The sequence below is a fragment of the Carya illinoinensis genome, chromosome 5, assembly GCF_018687715.1.
Source record: "Carya illinoinensis cultivar Pawnee chromosome 5, C.illinoinensisPawnee_v1, whole genome shotgun sequence".
Classification (NCBI taxonomy): domain Eukaryota; kingdom Viridiplantae; phylum Streptophyta; class Magnoliopsida; order Fagales; family Juglandaceae; genus Carya; species Carya illinoinensis.
In genome coordinates, this window is record NC_056756.1 from 430641 (window position 1) to 451554 (window position 20914).

The following is a 20914-nucleotide window of genomic DNA, read 5'->3' on the forward strand; positions in this document are numbered from 1 at the left end:
AGGAAAAAAATAGATGACCGATTATAAGTTTTTTTCTATTGATTATTAAGGTGCAGTTTGGATGATAAAATGAGAAGAAATAATTTTAGATGAAAGTTAAATAAAATATTATTTTTATTTTAAAATTTAAAAAAATTAAATTATTTATTATATTTTATATAAAAATTTAAAAACATTATAATAATAAAATTTTTGGGCCTAAAAGTTAAAAGGTACGGTCCGGAGGTCACTTTTGGGCCTAAAAGTTAAAACGGACCACGAGAATAGGGTTTAGGCTTTTCTCAGTATTACTTACCACTCCATTCAATTTGAACCAAATCCTCACAATGCCACCGGAAGCCGAAGCGAAAAGAACATAATTCTTCCTGCCAAGTGAAAGAAAGAACATAATCGAAAAGCCTGCCGCAGAGACGCAGACTGGCAGCGATCACTATTATCTTTCTTCACTCGAAAGGCATGTCTCCATTTGTTTCTTTAGCTTTCTTTCTTCAATGCGCTTCGGATCCTCCGCTTCGATTAGGTTCTCTCTCTTTGCAGTTACTGCTTATTTTGATCGTTGAATTTTTAGGGTTTCCGATTACGTCCTCCGGTCTGATATTTTTATTTATTTATTTATTTTTCACAACCAAATAATAAGAATTGTGAAGGCTCTCTACGGTTCGTCTTCCGTTGTTGTTTGTGAATCTTCTTGTGGGTGTTCAATCGAAGTACGTTACTGCCACATGGTTGGGCTGGGGTTTTAAGTCGTCCGGTGCTTTTTCTAATCTATTTTTCACTCACATTGCTCTCGATTATATGTAACCAACGTTTCTCTGAGTGCGCGCGCGAGTGGGTGTGCCAGATGGTGTGTGTGGGGTTTGGGCTAGGGTTTGTATTGTGAATTTTATTGAGTTATTTTATTTTCAAGCTAGTGTAGTGTAAAGCACACCATCTATATCACTTAAGTGGTAAAATTTGATCTGTAAGATTCAAATTTTTTGAGAAGATTATGACATGAAGATTGTTTAGGGAAGGGAGGATAGTTTGTGGTGGATTCACGCAGGAAATTGCAGATTTTCAGTCAGCTGCTTTTGTAAGGCGTTAACTTGTCATTGTGCCAATAATTTCCCTTGGAAGTGGATTTGGATATCTAGGGTGCCTAGTAAGGTTGCATTTTTCTGTTGGTTGGCGTCCCCTGGAAAAATTTTGACCTCAAATAATTTGAGAAAGCGTGGATTGGTGCTTCATGTGTAAGAAAGATGTCGAATCTGTTGAACATTTACTTCCTTATTGTGAGGTGGCTAAGACTTTGTGGGATGAGATTTTTTGTAGGATGGGTATTGCATAGGTGATGCCTAAGCAAGTGGTGGATCTTTTAGTATGTTGGCAAGGTTTTAAGGAGAGCCATCGCATTGTGCGCCATATGGAAGATGATCCTTTCATGTTTGATGTGGTGCTTATGTTTGGAAAGAAATGGGCAGTGCTTTGAAGACAGAGAATGCTCGATGGGAGAACTTAGAGAGTTTTTCTTTAGTACTTTGTGTATTTGGGCAAAGGTTCTTGCATTGAATGAAGATAATCTTCATGATTTGCTTTTAGCCCATTTTAGTTCCTAGTTTGTAATTACTTTTTTTTTCTTGTATACTTCCTTTGTATGTGGACTATGCCTATTTACTTGTCAATAACATTTCTCATTATTTATAAAAAAAAATTATATTCTAAATCAAATTATGTCATGTAAGCACTTTACTAGGTATGTTATCCACACTAGCTTATAAATAGAATTTTTTATCATTATTTCCTCTTTTTGACATTTCTAGCTATATTTAAATAAAGGTACAAATGTCAAAAAGAGAAAATAACACTAGACTATTGCGGGCCTGCAATATTCTTTATGTGCTTGTATTTAACAATCGTTAGTGTATGTAATACCTATATTTGTAGTTGTGTTCTTATGAACTTTGTGATTGCTTGCCTTGATTAAGGAGACATTTGGTATTTTTGAATTTCAATGTTTCGCTTCTTTTCCAATGGTCATAGAGTTTAATGCATTTTTTTGTGCAGTTTAGCATTTCTCAGTATATTTTAGTTAAGATATTTTGTTTATCTTTTTGGGCTTGATTTCACTTGTCTCTTTGCTTTTACTTGTAGAAAAAAGTTTTATTTCAGTTGTGCAAATGTAAATTTGTAATTGATGATTTATTATTTTGTGTCTTTTTATCAGAGTATTGATATTTTTGAGTTTGGTACGCACAACACGTTGATATTGCCACACAGAGATGGCGGCAAATTTAGTAATGACTGGGATACTAGAAAAGGTATGATGTTTTTGGGCTTCTCTTGGTATGTGTTTTTATTTATTTATTTATGCATGTCGCATATTTTTAATAAAATTCTTATTTACTGATAAAAAATAAAAATTATTTATTTATGCACGCATGCATACTTATCTATGTCTTAATGAATTGATTGAGTTCATTTCTTGAGTATGGGCAAGCATGTGTATCCCAAGTGTTTTAGCTTCTGATGCTTTGAGTCCTATGATTTTGTTTGCAGATGACAGGCAAAGATAAAGATTACAGATATATGGCAACATCTGATTTGCTAAATGAGTTAAACAAAGATAGTTTTAAACCGGATTCTGATCTGGAGATAAAGTTGTCAAATATAATCATACAACAGCTTGATGATGTGGCCGGTGATGTTTCGGGATTGGCTGTGAAATGGTGTGTTATAGCATGCATAGAGATCTTGTTGCTTTTATTGATTGGCCATGATATGTTTGTTTCATTACAGTTGTGCTTTCACGATTTAATCTATTATTTTATTTCCATGTTCTTCACTTGTATAGTCAATGGAAAGGCTAATGATTGGTTTCTTAACATGTGGTTTTCTGTTTTCCCTGGTAAACTGAAGAAGAGTCAAGTTTTGACTGCACAATGCTCTTAACTGTCTTCCAAAGTGACTTGTTTACGACATTCATCAATATTTCTTTGTATAATAAATATATATATTTTTGTTGAATTTATGTCCTTTAGACTGCACGAGTACTATTGTTAGTTACTGATTGTTTATGCACGTGCTCATTTGAAGATGTTCATAGCCCCTTGAGAATGTTCAGTATGCAACAGTTGATATTAGAATCTGTAGAGTTATAGGTCATAATGATTCATCCTCCATAAAATTCTTGTGGTGCATGGGTCTCTGAGTGCAAATGCAGGATGGAGACTGTTATTTCTTTTTCTATGTTATTCTGAATTTACTGTTTTTTGTTTGGTGCTTTTAGAAAGAAATTTGTATTTATGTACTTTTTTCTGTTATTGATTGTAATGGGACTAGTTTTCATGATTTGCTTGTATCAGTGTCTAGTTCCTAGTTGCTATTCAGTGTTTTCTTTGTATACTCTGTACTTGGGCCACGCATTCTTTGCGATCAACAAAATTTTGTACCTATATAAAAAAAAAGGAATACATGCATATGAAAACCTTAAAAAAAAAAAGATGGACCATTTATAAAGAGATGCTTTAATATCAGCACTTTGTTGTACACTTTCACTTTTCTTTAATTGACATATATCCTCGTATTGCAGTCTTGCTCTGTTGGTCAAGAAGGTCAGTGAGGCACGCATAGTGGAGATGGCTAATAAGCTCTGTGATAAACTGCTTAATGCGAAGAATCAGCATCGTGACATTGCTAGCATTGCTGTGAAGACAATAGTAGCTGAAATTGCAACACAATCTCTTGCACAATCTATTCTTGTTGTTGTCACACCACAATTGATAAAAGGAATTACGGGTCCAGTGAGTTCCTAGAATTTGAATGCCACTTCTTTATCACACTGAAGCTTTTGAAATTAGGATGAGAAAGTGTTCTTTTTTGGTGAATACCCCTTTACTGGGTGTATGAAGCAGTTTGAATTTTGGATATCATATTGAAGAGTATTGAAATACTAAAAAAAATGAAAAGAATGCAACTCAAAACACTAAAATAAAGAAGCTCTTAATGATTGGATTTGGTTTCCTTTTTCTCAATAAATATGCAAAAGGTAGGCAAAGGTTTGCAAATAGGTTCTGGTTTTGTTGGGTCAAAGGGATTTCTATAAACGTGATCAACAATGGCATAAAATTAATTTTTTCAATTCCTAGAGATATTTTCCCAAGGCAAGCAAGGCTAGTTCCTTCCTTCATTTTTTTTTTCCTCTTAACAGATTGAATAGAGTTAATAGGATTCCACAGTGTTATACTTTTCATTATGTGTATGATTAAGCTTCAGAGTAAAGACTTATAAAAAAAAATGTGTATGATTAAGCTTGTGTTTTACTCATGGCATGCCTATGTTTTGTGTGGTGTAATGTGCCTTTTTGTATGCGCAACATTTTGGATGGCCAAACTTAACTCCTTGAGAAGGTGGGGGAAATGAGAATGGAATTTTCATGCTAAGTTATTATTGGGTATAAATAAAATAAATATTTAATTAGCCGAGGGTGCAGTACACGGGATCGGGGTTTACTCTGTAGGGGTGGGTCTGAAGGGCAATAAAAAAAAAAGTAGGACACCACTATGTAATTTCAATGTGCATAATCGTTTTAGTTCTCCTAGCTATAAATACAACTTTTTCGTATGTAGTTACTTAGAGTTTACAGCTATAAATATGGCTTCCATTTTACAAAAGGCTCTTATGTAATGTGACTTTACATTATATTCTTAGATCTTAAATGATGTCTTTATCATTTTTTATGTTTTAACTACATTTTTTTTGCTAATTTTTTTTTTTTTTACTCAGGGAATGAGCACTGAGATTAAATGTGAATGTCTTGATATATTATGTGACATCCTTCATAAATTTGGTAATATAATGGTGGCCGACCACGAGCTACTTTTAGGTGCCTTGCTATCTCAATTGAATTCCAATCAAGCCAGTGTTAGAAAGAAGACTGTGTCTTGTATTGGTAAGTTTTTTTAAACTCTTTCCATTACCCATTAGAGGGCAGCCTATTGGTTATAGTGTGGGCTTGAGATGAGCTAGAATTTCCCTTTGATTACTTGATATACAGTTCTGGCAGGTGGTTTTGTGTATTCAAGATTTACCTCCCAAGGGTGGGTCCAAAAGGCCTTGCCTTGGTGAGGTTCCACATCATAAAAGAATTGAACTTTGTGCCATTAATCATGTTTATTTAAGTTTTTTACTTTGAGGTGTACTTTCTTAACATTTTCAATTCTTTACTAAAATTTTAAGTTGTTTTGTTTTGGCCGAATTTTGTATTTTGGTATTTCAATAAGAATAATTTTATTTGAAGGTCTTTACACCTCACACCATCCACGTGGCATAATTTGATTTGGAAGATAAATTTTAAAATTTGAATATTAGAAATCAAACCATGCCATATGGGTGGTGTGGTGTAAATGCCTTCAAATAGCACTACTCTTTATTAAAAGGATCAAATACAAAGTTGGTTCTTGTGGTTACTCTTCAAGTCAAATTACTCCTTGTGCTTTTTAATTGAACTTTTGACTCCCTGCGATATTAAGAAAGAGTTGGTCCTTATGTCACAGACTCACAAATCAATTAGTAAATCGTTAGAAACACCACATCAACACCGACGATGATTCGCCACGTGTCATCTGACAGACCACATGCATGTCACATGTATAGAAATAAAAAAGCATTACAAATTAAAAAATACAAAAGTGAAAAAATAAAAAACTGGAAAAACCAAAAAAATTGGAAAAATATATATAAAAAGCGTTACAATTATGAAACAAAAGTTATTTTTAAAATTTATATTATTTTATAAAAAATTAACATAATGAACAACAAAAAAATTGAAAAATGAAAAAAAAAGGAAAAACCTACTTTCTAGATAGCCTCCCTTCCACCGCCTCAAGCCAACTTTGGTTGGGCCCTCTAGAGGTGGCTCATGATGGCCATCTCTTTTTGGCTCAGATCTAGCAACTACTACGGCCCAGTATGGCCCCCAACCAAAGGTGGTGTACATGATTAGGGAGGGCTCCCACCCACCCACTGCTCTCCACCATGAGTAGTGTGGGGATGGAGTGAGGGAGGTTCTCCCTCACCCACCTTGGGCCACCTCTGATGCCCCAAGCCCAAAGGTGGCGTGTGACGAACCACCATTGGTGTTTATGCGACACCTTTAACAACAATGATAGCTTTCCAACGGAATGACCAATTTGATCGTTTCTAAAACTACATGGAGTAACAAAAAACTACATGGAGTAAAAAGTTGATTATAACCATAGGGAGTAATTTGAATTTACATTAAACCACAGAAATCAGTTTAGTATTTGAACAATTATAAAATCTTAAAAAAAAAATCCTTAATCTATTATGCTGGTCGGAATCATCTGGTTTTGGTTTTTTGGTCAATTTTTTTTTTTTTTGGTTTAGATTCTCATTGTAGCTGGAATCTAAAAATAAATTATCCATGGCTTTTGATTCAATGGACAAACAAAATACAATTGGAGATGCTGTGGTTTTTTTCTTTATAGGCTTTTAACTTGAGTTTTTTGGTTCTTCCAATTTAACATGGAAAGTAGGTCTTGGACTTGTCTTTCTTTGAAATCCGCTGTTGCAACTTTATATTTTACATGCTTTGAAGATGAAATACAAGTGTATTTGTTTCTATAGTCAATTACTTAAAAGCAAAAGATTAGGTATGCTGGTAAAGAAATCTATGTACTCGGGCTTTGCCTATTTACGTGGATCAATGAAACTTCTTTTACCTATCAAAAAAAAAAAAAAAAAAAAAGAAATCTATGTAGCAAAATACATGATTGCCCTGTTTACTATGAAAAATCTTCAGGGGATTTAACGATTACTTCTTTTGATTATGTTGGCTTAGCCGAGAATGGCACATGATTAATATGATTCAGTCTATTCCCATTTGAGAAAACCTACATAGCTGACTGTACTTGGGATGTGATAAAACGTTGTGTTCCAAAGGCTACATTGTAGTTCACTTACCAAATTCTGTCAACAGCATCTCTTGCTTCAAGCTTGTCAGATGATTTGTTGGCTAAGGCAACGGTTGAAGTTGTTCAGAACTTAAGAAGTAAGGGCACAAAGTCGGAAATGACCCGCACAAACATTCAAATGATTGGTGCTTTGAGGTGAGCTATAAAATGTGTTTTCTGGCTGTCTTTTATGTTTCCCTTTTCCTGTTAACTTTGTTTAAACATTCCTCTGATATTCTTGACTGAGTGTGGCTTAAATAGGTCGATGTAAGTGCAGTTCTCTGCCTTTTGTTTCAACATTACTCTTACATTCTATGATATTTCTTTTGACCAAGTGTTTTCTCTGTCTTTTAATTTCCCCTTTCCCATTTACTGAACGTTTTAACTCACATTTACCTGATCAGTTTGGCCACACTCATACAGCGGTCTTGTCAAATGGTTATTGCCGTTTTCTGTTTTTATCTTTTAATAAACTTTTTTGTCTTAAAAAGGATTGACTGAAAATATGTTTCTGCCTTGGAACTAAACGTTTTTGGTTAAACATGTTCTCTGTTTGCTTGTTAGTTTATGTAAGTATGGTCTAAAGAATAAACATTCGTTTGCTAATATGTTACGATACCATGGTGTTCTAGTCGTGCGGTTGGATATCGTTTTGGACCCCATCTTGGTGACACCGTTCCAGTGCTGATAAATTACTGCACAAGTGCATCGGAGAACGATGAGGAGCTTCGTGAGTATAGCTTGCAGGTACTGTTGTTGCTTTCTGTTCATTCATTTTCGGAATTATTCATTTTGTTATTTAGGTTACTGTAATGCTTGTGGCATGTCTGGGCTTGTTTATTTTTTCTGCAGTATCTCTTCTCATGTGTTAAATTTTGACCGCAGGCACTAGAAAGTTTTCTGCTCAGGTGCCCTAGGGATATTTCTTCCTATTGTGATGAAATTCTTCATCTTTCCCTGGAGTATCTAAATTATGACCCCAATTTTACTGATAACATGGAGGAGGATAGTAACGAAGAGAGCCATGAGGAGGAGGAAGATGAGTATGTTTTTCTATGATTTTTGTATTTGCCAATATTCAACATTTGTGGCTAGATATTTGAGTTAAGTCTGGTCACTTTATTTATTTTGCAGTGAGAGTGCAAATGAATATACAGATGATGAGGATGTAAGTTGGAAAGTTCGAAGAGCAGCTGCAAAATGCTTAGCAGCATTAATTGTATCTCGTCCTGAACTGCTGTCAAAGCTATATGAAGAGGTATCTTCAAAATTCTAAATTTGGGCAAAAACATAAATGAGAATGACTAAGATTGTGATCTTTCTTATAAGGTTTTGAGCATAGGTCTATTCATTAAATGTTTAATTCTCGTGTAGGCTTGCCCAAAATTGATTGATAGATTTAAGGAGAGGGAAGAGAATGTGAAGGTAACGCATGAACAAGTTAGTTCCTGGTTATTTTATTACTTCTCTTCTTGTTGGTTATCTAATATAGTAATGATGCAGATGGATGTCTTCAATACATTCATTGAGCTGTTGCGTCAAACTGGAAATGTTACAAAAGGACAGAATGACATGAATGAATTGAGGCAAGTCAATTCTTATGGTCTTCTTGTGCCAAATAGTTGCATAAATTTCTTTTGGTTTTGTGTGATAACCATTATGATAAATGATAAGGGTAGTGGTGTATGGGGATCTCACATTGCTTGGGAATGAGAAGTTATTGCTCATTTGTAATGCCCCAATGGAAGGCCCAAGTCACATAACCTATACTCTAAAAGGACTAGTCATTGATACTACAGGAGCCCAATCTTCTATATATGCTATGGAATCTAATTACCGGGCCATCTTTGTGGCCTATGATCAAGGTTTTTGATTTTGATATAGAATCTGTTATGGTTCTTGTTTGAAATGAAAGTGTTTCGAATTGTTACGTATATGTCCCATATTGTTAGTTGCAATTGCTTAGGTAATAACTTTGAGGAAACACTCTTCCCATAAGGATTCTCGATGATGATCATCTTCTTCTTTGTTTGCTGTGTCTAAGATGGGTCACTTGAAATTGGTCCTTATTGAAACTAAAATTTTTGAGCTCTCCACGGAAGGTAGTCAATTAGTGCATATTGTAGAGCGAGGTAGAAAGGTGGTGCAAGAGTTTGTTTTGGGATCCTCATCTGTGACATGGCTGGTGCAGACATTGGAGTGTGCTTGTTGAAATGGAAAAAATGAATTTTACAAAACCTCCACTGTAAGTAGCAATGCTTTCATTGCACAAAGAGGTTCAAATGCTTATGGAAGATTCCTGACTCTAGTGGAATATAGAGGGGGTGGAATAAGAAGCCTTATCATAATCTGTGAAGAAGTGGAAGGGAATGGTGGGAAAAAAATGGTGATAGAGCTTCATGGGAAAATTTGGTGGAGGTGGCCGGCAGAGTGTTGTAGTCATTCTTGAAGGGTATGAAGGTCTGGGTTGGGAGAAGTTTGCTGCGGAATTACGCAGAGCCTCGTGGATGTTCTTTGTTGATGGGTCAAGGAAGGAAAGCCAGAAGAAAAATGAGAACATCAACTTGGAGGTGAATCATAAAGACCCAAGCATGTCCATGGTGGCGAGGCGATCATATGCAGCAGCTCTGAAGACGTGTTATGCTTCAGTGACTCAGAGTGAGGAGAACGGTGAAAGTGGTCTGCAGATCACGCAAGCTCAGAACCAGCTCGTCGTGATGCACAATTCTTTAAAGATGGAAACACAACTTGTCGAGTTGAAGGCAGCGATAGCTTTCTTATATATGAAAATAGACCTGCTTTCAGTTGGAGGCAATAGGGTCATAAGAAACAAGACTAAGAGTGAGGGGGATGCTTTGTTCAATGATAGTGGTATAGAGCAATTAACCACAAATAGCCTCAAAAGGGAGATTTTAGAATTGGGGGAGATGGTAAACAATTTCATCCAGAGGGTAACCCATCGATACTGGCTGGGCTTAGAGGAAGTTGTGGGTTGTGCAAGGGAAGCAGAAGAGTTAGAGGGGCTTGTACCTTGCAGGCCGCAAAAGGAAAAGGCCCAGCCCATGTGGCCTCAACGTCTGTAACTCAACGCTAGCGAGCTAAGTCCAGGGAAGGGCCTAGCCCTTTAGTCAATGCAGCTTCTAGACTGTCAGAGTCATTGATTTGTTGGCCGGGGACCTCACAGAACTTTTTGCCCAATGTGGGTGATCCAGCGGACGACAACCTAATGGTCGTTGAGGTGGTGATGGTGCCGGCGACACTCGAGAAGTTGTTATTTGTCTTGAAGAAACAGAATGTCTCTGGAATTGTGGGGCCGGATGGTGTGGCTGCACTTGTGTTGACCCAAAGTGGGTTGAAACACAACATTCCGGTCGTCGTGGTGATGCCAGCGTAGGTGACAACATAGGAAGTTGTATTTGCTTTGGAGTTAGAAGTCGTTGCCAACAGGGATTGAAGGTGCGGCCTCACCTGAGTCTTCACAGAGTGGTTCAAAACTCCCATTAGAGGTGGCCTCTAGCTCCAGTAAGGCCTCTAACATCGTGGACCATGAAATGGTGACTGCTGGGGCTGAATCTTACAAGGTTGCTATGGTTTTGTATGAATCCGATGGGGATGAGAGGGAGCATTGGTTGGGATCGTATTCTGAGCTGGTGAAGGTAGTTTGTTTGGGTAGTAATGGAGAGTCCTAGGATGCACCTACCCCATTGAAATCTATACATCTGAATGATACACATGCTTTGGATTAGGTCCTCCACAAAATTAAGGAGATCCAAAACTATGTGGGGATTGTATGTAATGGTTTCAAAGACCAATTTATTGCCTTATTTGTAGCTGTAGAGGCTGGACAAAGACTAGCCTGGATGGCAAGCTCAACTCATCTAAGAAAAAATCTAGGGAGCTCAAATGGCTTACCTTACAGTTAATGATGGGACAAGTGAAAGGAGCTCAAATCGTGGGAGAGTGAAGGGAAGGGCAAATGAGTTTGTACAATGAAGCCAAAAATCATTTCTTGGAATGTGAGGAGGCTGAATGAGAAGGAGAAGCATCTCACAATCAGAAATCAACTACGAATGTGGTGAGGCGACATTATATGTTTACACGAAACAAAATTGGAGTTTATCTCTCTAAGCATCATTAGGATTTTGTGGGCATGTAATCAGTTGGGTTGGCACTATCTACCCTCTAAAGGAGCATCGGGTGGCATTGTAGTGATGTGGGATAAATGGATGGTAGAAAAGGTGAAGGATGGTATGGGGAATTTTATGGTGGCTTGCTCATTAATTATTGAGGATAGATTCCAATGGGCCTTTGCAGGAGTTTATGGTCCTAATCTAGATCAAGCAAGAAGTTTATTATGGGATGAGTTGGCCGGGCTACGTAGCATTTGGGATATGCCTTGATGTATTGGGGGTGATTTTAATGTTACTCGATTCTCGAGTGAAAGATTGGGTGTTTTCAACTTCTACTCAGCAATGGTAGACTTTTCTAACTTCATTTTTTACCAAGGTCTATTAGATATCCCGCTTGTAGGTGGCTCCTTCACTTGGTCGAGCAATCGTGAACTTCCTTCTCGATCGAGGATTGATAGATTCTTGGTCTCCTCAGATTGGGAAACCCATTTTCCAAACCTCATTCAAAAGCTTCTTCCCCAACTATGTTCATTCCACTTTCCCATCCTTTTTTGTTGTGGCAGAATACATGGAGGTCCAAGGCACTTCAAATTCGAGAACATGTGGCTGAAATCTGAGGGCTTTATTGACTGCGTTAAACAATGGTTGACTTCTTATCATTTTCATGGAACCCCAAGTTATATTCTGGCATGGACTGCTAAAGTAGCGTTCTTCGTATGGACTGCTGCTCTTGGGAAGATTTTGACCATTGACAACCTGAGGAAGAGGGGACTCATTGTGATGGGTTGGTGCTATTTGTGTAAAAAGCATGGAGAATCTGTGGATCACTTATTATTACACTGAGATGACAAGGGGGCTATGGAATGAGATCTTTAAAAGAGTTGATGTTACTTGGGTAATGCCATCGAGGGTGGTGGATTTATTGGCATGTTGGAAGGAGATTCAATGCTATCCTCAAGTAGTGGCATTGTGGAAGATGATTCCGTCATGTATCATGTGGTGTACATGGTTGGAAAGGAATGAGCAGTGCTTTGAAGATAGGGAGCGCACCATGGTGGAGCTTCAGATTTTTTTATGCACACCTTAATGCTTTGGTTATCAGCCTTTGTACCTGATGGAAATAATGTTCATGACTTTTCGTCCCTAATCTAGAATGTATTTAGGTGTTCTTTTGCATACTTCATGTATACATGAGCTATGCCTATTTCATTCGTATCAATAAATTTTTTTTCTTACGTATAAAAAAAAAATTCTGGCATGTAAATAGAAGGCATTGAAAAAAGATCTGGAGAGTTGGCATGACCATTGTTTGGTAATGTGGAAAGCTAGAAGAAGACACTCTTGGAGGAACTTAAAGGTTTGGAGAATATATTGGAGGAAAGGGAAATGTCAAAGTGGAAAGGGCTCGCGAAACTCAAGTGTCTGTGGAACTTGAGGATCTCTTTCATGGAAGAGATATCTTGGAGACAAAAGTCAAGAGCCCAGCGGTTAAAGGAGCGGGATAATTGTACCAAGTTCTTCCATCGGGTGGCTAACTCGCACAGGAGAAACAACACCCTTGATACGTTGTTGGTGGATGGGGTGACTATCTCCAGCCCAACTGAAGTCAGAGATCACATTGTCAACTACTATGAGAACTTACTTTCGGAATAATTCTCTTGGTGCTTGAGAATAGACAGACTTACCTTTGATACTATCGATCCACAATTAAAAGGATGGCTCGAGAGGCCTTTTGAAGAAATGGAGGTTCGAAAAGTGTTAAAAAGTATGGTGGGTGACAAAGCTTAGGTCCGGACGGCTTCACTATGGTGTTCTTTCATTTTTGTTGGGAAGTTATCAAGGGTGATAATATTGGGGTCTTCCAAGAATTCCATGAAAGTGGAAGATTCGAAAAAAGCCTTAATTCCATTTTCATTGCGCTTTTTCCTAAAAAACCATGGGTGGTAGAGGTGAAAGATTATCGCTCCATAAGTTTGGTGAGTGGGATGTACAAAATCATCTCCAAAGTCTTGGCGAACAGATTAAGCATGGTGATGAAGAAAGTAATGTCAAAGCCCCAAAATGGCTTTGTAAAGGGGAGGCAAATACTTGATGCGGTGATTGTTGCCAATGAATGTTTGCATAGTAGACTCAAGTTGGGAGAGCTACGACTTCTTTGCAAACTATATATGGAAAAGGCCTATGATTGAGTCAATTGGAGCTTCTTACTCTACATGCTAGAGCGATGTGGGTTTGGGGTGAATGGTGCTCATGGATCAAGCACTGCATCTTTACTGCACACTTCTCTATTTTGATTAATGGCACAACACACTATTTCTTTCAAAGCTCGCGGGGATTGAGACGGGGATCCCTTATCTCCATTACTTTTTGTTTTCGTAATGGAAGCACTTAGCAAAATGATCGACGATGTGGTGGAGGGTGGCTTTATATCTGGCTTCTTAGTGGGGGAAGCCAATACTAGCTCTCTCAATACTTCTCACCTCTTATTTGCCGATGATACCCTAGTATTTTGCGACGCCAGCCATGATCATATCTGTGCAATGAGGGCTCTCCTTCTATGCATTGGAGTCGTTTTTGGATTGAAGGTGAACTTGGGCAAATAAGATGTAATTCTAGTGGGATAAGTGCAAAATGTGGACGGTATGGCTCCTATCTTTGCATGTAAGATATCTCATTTACCAATGGAATATCTTGGCCTCCTGTTGGGTGCTTACTACAAATTGATATCCATTTGAAATGATGTTCTAGAAAAGATGGAGCGGAAACTTGCTAGTTGGAAGTGGATGTACTTATCCAAAGGTGGCAGAGTCACACTCATTAAAAGTACCCTATCCAACCTACCACCTTATTTCCTCTTTTATTTTCGCTTCCATCACAGGTAGCTTATCGCATGGAGAAAATGCAGCCGAATTTCCCATGCGGAGGGATGAATGATGAGTTCAAATTTCACTTGGTAAAATGGGCAACTACATGTTCCCCAACTTATTACGGTGGAGCTTTAGAAGCACATAAGACGTGGATGGAATATATCTTCTAGTTTTACCGTTTTGAGGTAGGCAACGGGTCTTGTATAAAATTCTGGCATGACATATGGTGGGGTGACGACACTTAAGGAAGCCTATCCAGACTTCTTTGGTATAGCAAGCATGAAAGAAACCTCGATTGTAGACCTTCTTCACTATTCTAACGGCACCCCCAATGGAATGTCACATTCCTTAGAGCTGTCAATGATTGGGAAGTTGATGCAATCTTTGAATTCTATACCCTAGTCTATTTAGTCCCTTTTGGGGTGGTGGTGGGGGGGAGAAACTTTTTTGGTGCCCCTCGGCGAAAGGAAAGTTCATAGTACATTCCTTCTACCAATCCATCTCTAAGCATAATGCAAATCCATTTCCGTGAAAGAGCATATGGAAGACTAAGGCCCCCATCATTTTTGGTATGGATAGCTTCTTTGTGGAAGATCCTCACTATTGACAACCTAAGAAAACACTGTATCATAGTATTGGATTGATGTTGTATATGTAAAAAGAGCGGAGAATCCGTGGATCATCTACTAATGCATTGCGAAATTGCCACGACTTTGTGGAATGGCTTTTTTACTAGGGTGGGTGTAGCTTGGGTGATGCCAAGAAGGGTGATTGACCTCTTAGCTTCATGGAGAGGTTTTCAAGGCACTTCTCAAATTGCTGCAATTTGGAAGATGATTCTGATATGTCTATGGTGGTGTCTTTGGAGGGAGAGGAGTGGGCAAAACTTCAAAGATCGTGAGCGGTCATTGGATGAACTTAGAACTTTTTTTTTTTAACACCTTATTCCAATGGTTGATTGTAATTGATTTTAATGGCATGACCATTCATGAATTTCTTGTTTCACCAAAACATCACTCCTAGTCATTGCTCTTGTATATGACCCATGTACTTGGTCTTTGCCTATTTTTATGATCAATAAAATTTTATTTACCGATAAAAAAAAAGCAATTGGAGCCTATTGTGATACCTTATTCTGATAAGTGATAAGGTTAGGCAGTGTATGAGACCCCACATTGCTTGGGAATGAGAAATTCTTGCTCTTTATGATGTTTCAATGATATTCCAATTATTTCATTTGCTAGTCTTTTTAGAGTATAGGCCATGTGGCTTGGGCATTCCATTAGGTGTTCTAAATGGTATTAGAGCCTATCCCAACCAGAAGTGTGAGATTTGAGCCGTACCACCTACAACGGACTAACCCGACGAGAACAGGAATATTTTTTTTTGACCAGTAAATAAGAATTTGATTGATAATAGAGGAACATAAGTGGGGGAGATTGTGATACCCCATTTTGATAAGCCATTGGGCATTATAAATGAGCAAGAATTTCTCATTCCCAAGTAATGTGGGCTCCATATACCACCTATTCTTATTACTTATCAGAATGGAGGTATCAAATTTTGACCATTTTATGTTGCGTGTATGGTGATAGTTGGAATTCTTATAAATTTTTTTTTGTAAGTAAAAATTTATTAATATCAATAGGCATAACCAAGTACACAAGAGAGAACACCTAGCCCATAATAAAGTACCCCTAATGATCAGTAAGTCCATCCAATATACACTAAGCTCGATTGGGACAAAACGCTCCTCCCTGCGGAAAAGCAACTGTAACTACCCCAACCCGTTGTTTACACAAAACTAAGACACCACGCAAAAATCCCATAGAAGCTGCATTCTACATACTACACCCGAAACTAATACTGCACCCCTTCCTACAAGGATGGAGGAAGGCTTCATGCCCTCCCTCTAGTCCTCCCTCAACTTGAACTACCTCCCTTAGTGAAATAGTTGATTGTCCAAGTAAGATGCTTTAACTCCCTGTTCTTCTTAAATCTTGATTTCGTTTCAAGTAGGTGAGCCGTTTCAATAGCAGTGAGTAGTGCTATGGATTGGTCGTCAAATCCTCCACATGTAATCCCCACAACAACATTTGTGATATCCCATATGAGAGCATTGTCATTGGTGTCTCCATATGCAAATGCAAACACATAGTTACATAATTAGACCCTTAATTTGACTGCATTGGATTATGTATATCTAAAATTTTACATAGCTATAAACAATGTTTCAATAACTTTGGAGATGCACTATTTACTCTACAAATATTATCTTACTAATTGTTTCTTTCTTCTCCAACTCTCGCTCTCTCACACAACCCTTTCCTTTTCTCCCTCCCTCAACAATATAACATCACCTTCACATTCACCTTCATTTTATTATTATAATATATTATATATATATTTTTATCATTTTATTATATATTTAATATAATATATAAAAAATGATATTTTTTATTATTATATTATTTTTATTAATGCCAAGTGTATGTAGTGGGTGCTAATTGCAAAATGTATTAAAAAAATAATTTTAGGAAAAAAATTAATAACAACAAAATAATAATATTTATTATTATTATGGCTTAAAAATGAGTAATCCAATGTGGAAATTTTTCTTGAATGGCAAAATCAATCTCCAAAAGATGGGATTTTGGATATGCATATAGAGAAACCAATGCTAATGCTCTGATAAGGATAAAAGTAAGTGGTTTATAGGATCCCACATTGCTTAGGAATGAGAAGTTCTTGCTCTTTATAAGGTTCCAATGGGGCTCCAATTATATCATTAACTAGTCCTTTTGGAGTATAGGCCATGTGGTTTGGATCTTCAATTGGAGCGTTATAAATGGTATCAGAGCCTATCCCAACCATAAATTTGTGACTTGAGTTGTGCCACCTACAATGGACAGGCCTGATGAGGATGTCAGGAATTTAAGGGGGGTAGATTGTGATATCTCATATGATAAGGGTAGGTGGTGTATGAGATCCTACATTGCTTGGGAATGAGAAGTTCTTACTCTTTATAAGGTTCCGATGGGGCTCCAACTGTATTATTGACTAGTTCTTTTGGAGTATAAGTCATGTGGTTTAGATCTTCCATTGGGGCATTACAACATTCTACTAATTGTTCATGATAGCATCTCTCTATGTTAAGACTTGGGGCTCTTTTCTACTCTTTTGATCAATTTAAATTTGTTTACCGATAAAAAAAAAACCTCTATATTAAGTTTTTGTTTATTCTTACATATGTCATTTTGAAATTCTTAAAACTTTGCCAGAGTTGAGAACCTTCATGCTTAGATATTTGTATGAGTGGACTACAATCCACAACTCCCGTTTTGATTCCTTCAGCTTCCATAAGCTTCTTTAAATTAGGCATTTCCCTTTGCTTCTGTAGTTGGATTGTGCCCCTAGCACTTTTTTCAATAATATGTGGTATTTTTACTTAAAAAAAATCCAATATCCGAGAATTTAGGCGCCCTGCTCTCACCAATTGAAAAAAAAAAGGAGCCAAGAAGGTCAAGTAAATCAAAGAATGAAAGTAAGTCAAACTAGAACTAATCTCTTCTATGAAAGTGACACAAATGGTTTTGGATATTGATTTAAATCCAAATAAGAACCCAAGAGATGTGAGGGTTTGGTGTTCACCTCTCAATGGTTTTATTACGTGCTTGATAGCCAAATGGGTGAAGAAGATCAGAATATCGAGTCTGTATTTTTCCATCTGAGGAACTTTTTCTTCCTATGATCTCTTTTCATCTCCATAGTCGAAATACTAACTCCTAGTTCTTCCCTCATCTATCCTTGTATCCTGGTAACCCTGATCATCCAGGGGATGCCATTGGATTTGGTAGCAATTTCGGCATTTCAGATTAGTGCTCTATTTATTTATTTATTTATTTTTTAAATGGAGCTGATGATAAAATTGTAACTGGCAGCCCAAGATGGTTATTGAAGCAAGAAGTGCCGAAGATAGTTAGATCCATAACTAGGCAGCTACGTGAGAAATCCATCAAGACTAAGGTAGGAATCAATGATATCGTTGTGGATCATAGGTAACAGACCAAATATACTTAAGTGATTTGTCTGCTTGCAGGTTGGTGCATTTTCTGTTTTAAAAGAACTTGTGATTGTCTTGCCAGACTGCCTTGCAGACCTCATTGGATCGCTAATTCCGGGAATTGAAAAGGCACTGAGTGTGAGTAAATTGTCTGTTGTTGAAGGTGTATTAAAATTTGTCTGGTTTTCTCCTTGATGCTCGTTCCCTCTTGTGTTCTTCTCCAGGACAAATCCTCTACCTCGAATTTGAAGATCGAAGCTCTTATATTTACTAGATTGGTTTTAGCTTCACATTCTCCTCCTGTTTTCCATCCTCACATTGAGGTATCAGCAGTGACTTTGAACTTCTTTTTACTGCCTTCTGTGGAAGACATAATATATTTTTCTGTATTACCTTCCCTCCTACTTGGAAAGATGCGTCATGTGTTTCTGAAGTGAGCCCCAGTGATAGCATTCTGAAATTTACGGACAGTTATTTTGATCTGTACATGAGGGTCACTCGAACTTGGTAGTAGATGCTGTGCTAGTTTTTGTTTCAGCTCTCTACAAGGAGTTCTTGATTGTTTGTGCAGCCTGCTCAATTTCCATGCATGTCTAGAATGTAACCAACCAATGTCCAGAAACTAAAACCCTCCGATCCATGTAAAAAAAAAAAAGTTTTAAGCTGTAGTTGATGCTTAAGGTTGTTGATAAGGGTTGAAGTTTGTTGGTTTTTAGGAACAATATTCCTCATTTGGCTAAACAATGCCTTTTCAATCTTTGGTGATAATATGATATGCTTTAAACAGCCTCCATAGTTGCCTGTCAAAGTCAGAAATCGACATCTGAGTTTATGCTTTTTTGTGATGAATGGCTAGCCATTGCCAGTCTTTGTGAACTTTTATTTTCTTGATAACCTTGTTAGAGATCTTTCAAGCCAAATTCAAAACCATATTTCTGGACTTCTTAAGAGATCTTTTTTGAAAAGGGGGTGATCTCAATGCATGTTCTTGTTATTGGTCTGACATCTTTGTCTTTATTCTACGTAGCCTACCTTGTACATGGGATGGATAAATATTTAATCAGTTTCTTTGAATTGAATGCGATTACAATTTAGTGCTGTATTGAAACTGAAAAAAGATCCTACATTTTTTCATTTTGCTCTGTTTGTTTGCCAATCCTCCTGTTTGTGGCACTTTGCTATCTTGTCTGACATATGCAGTTCTTATCTTGGATTCCTTTCATGGTAGATCTCGCAAACCTAAGTAAAGATTTTCTATCCTCTTAAGAAATTTTCAAATTTTTAACTGCATCCTCCCCGGGGGGAAAAACGAGGCAGATCTCAGTCTAAGTTCTTGGAATGAATTGAATGTTTTCATCTTAATTATAGGTATCTTGCTTGTACATAGGAGAGATACTCTTTGGTGAATGTTTTGCATTTTGAATGCCTTTACGAGTCAGAGGATTGCTACATTGTGAAGTCCTCTGTCAGTTTGAGATAGATGCTTTTTTAGCTGTATGCATGCCTTCTTATTTATTGTGATATCACTATTTTTCTGAAATGAATTGTTATGCTCTCCTCTAACAGCATTTTTCCTGAGTACTCACTGTCTCGTGCTTCATAGAATTTGTACAAACAACTTTCATCTTATACAACAGTGGACAACAATGTAAGCTTTACGATAGGTTCAGATACATACTAAACCTATGTTATTGCAGGCTCTTTCTGGTCCTGTTTTATCTGCTGTTGGTGAGCGTTATTACAAAGTAACAGCTGAGGCATTGAGAGTATGCGGAGTAGTTGTCCGTGTTGTGCGCCCTGATACTGAGGTTATTTTATTATTCACTGTTAGACTTAGACACATTGTTCGGCCATCTTCTAATCTTTTGAATGGCTTGGTGATGTAGGGTTTTGGTTTTGATTTTAAACCTTATGTTCAGCCAATATACAATGCCATAATGTCACGTTTGACAAACCAAGATCAAGATCAGGTCAGTAAAATTTGTAATTGAATTTTCTCCTTGAATGCTTTTGCTGTTTCTCATATTTCTTAGTTTCCAGGAGGTTAAGGAGTGTGCTATCTCTTGCATGGGACTTGTCGTGGCAACATTTGGTGATAGCCTCAGTGCAGAATTGCCTGCTTGCCTTCCTGTGCTTGTTGATCGGATGGGAAATGAGATAACCCGTCTTACGGCTGTGAAGGTTGGTATCTTGCATATTGTACATGAATTTTGAGGGTTTTGTTTTCTAATGTTCATCTTCTTGTCTATGTCAATATAACTGGTTTAAGCCTATTTTTTGCTATGTGTATTTTTATTATATATGACTCAGATCCGAGCATTTTTTTAATCTTTTCATTGTCCCAATTTATATTAGAACCTATGGTTGGATGTATTTCCTCTACAGTTCTAATTGCCCACAACATGTAATGCGTTTGTATTTGTCGATCAAATTTATATGCATCAACATATTTGCCATTGAAATACTATTATAATAAGAATTCTATTTAGAGAGAGGACAATTTATTGTCCCTTGCTCGTACCTATGCTTGTGTGTGCATGCTTGTTGACAGGGTGGGGATGGTGTGGGAAACCATTTGAACAAATCTAATTGTCAGGGTTAAATATTTATCAGAGCTGTGTTTTTTATCATCAGATCCATGCATCAGCACTTGTAGTTATTTACTTATGCATGTATATATGGGTGTGTGTTGCATGTTTGTGTGTGCACGCATGACCCTACCTCTGGATTATGATTCTTTAAAGACAATAAATGCTTTGTATCCAGGCATTTGCTGTCATTTCTGCTTCTCCACTTCAGATTGATTTATCATGCGTTCTGGAGCATGTAATTGCAGAATTGACAGGATTTCTGCGTAAGGTATGGGGATCCTGTGCTTGCTGTCATTGTAGTTATATTTCTTTT

General features: G+C 37.3%; 1 protein-coding gene across 4 annotated transcripts in view; it reads left to right on the forward strand.

Annotated features, from left to right (window-relative positions):
- Positions 1 to 300: 300 nt before the first annotated feature.
- The window catches only part of LOC122310666 (cullin-associated NEDD8-dissociated protein 1), a 29184-nt gene continuing 8570 nt past the window's right edge, over positions 301 to 20914 (forward strand). For 3 of the 4 annotated variants that reach the window (XR_006242654.1, XM_043124758.1, XM_043124761.1), the window contains exons 1-18: positions 301 to 454; positions 2204 to 2297; positions 2536 to 2705; positions 3569 to 3779; positions 4762 to 4927; positions 6977 to 7106; positions 7583 to 7697; positions 7836 to 7993; positions 8085 to 8208; positions 8325 to 8375; positions 8454 to 8536; positions 17889 to 17973; positions 18047 to 18148; positions 18235 to 18333; positions 19708 to 19818; positions 19897 to 19980; positions 20051 to 20191; positions 20777 to 20869. Coding sequence is in view for 3 of the 4 variants with exons in the window: in XM_043124758.1 (XP_042980692.1) it covers positions 2259 to 2297; positions 2536 to 2705; positions 3569 to 3779; positions 4762 to 4927; positions 6977 to 7106; positions 7583 to 7697; positions 7836 to 7993; positions 8085 to 8208; positions 8325 to 8375; positions 8454 to 8536; positions 17889 to 17973; positions 18047 to 18148; positions 18235 to 18333; positions 19708 to 19818; positions 19897 to 19980; positions 20051 to 20191; positions 20777 to 20869 (1962 nt within the window). In the remaining variant the exon portion in view is untranslated. Of the gene's footprint in view, positions 521 to 2203; positions 2298 to 2535; positions 2706 to 3568; positions 3780 to 4761; positions 4928 to 6976; positions 7107 to 7582; positions 7698 to 7835; positions 7994 to 8084; positions 8209 to 8324; positions 8376 to 8453; positions 8537 to 17888; positions 17974 to 18046; positions 18149 to 18234; positions 18334 to 19707; positions 19819 to 19896; positions 19981 to 20050; positions 20192 to 20776; positions 20870 to 20914 lie in introns of all 4 variants that reach the window. The other variant, XM_043124760.1, reaches the window with a different exon arrangement.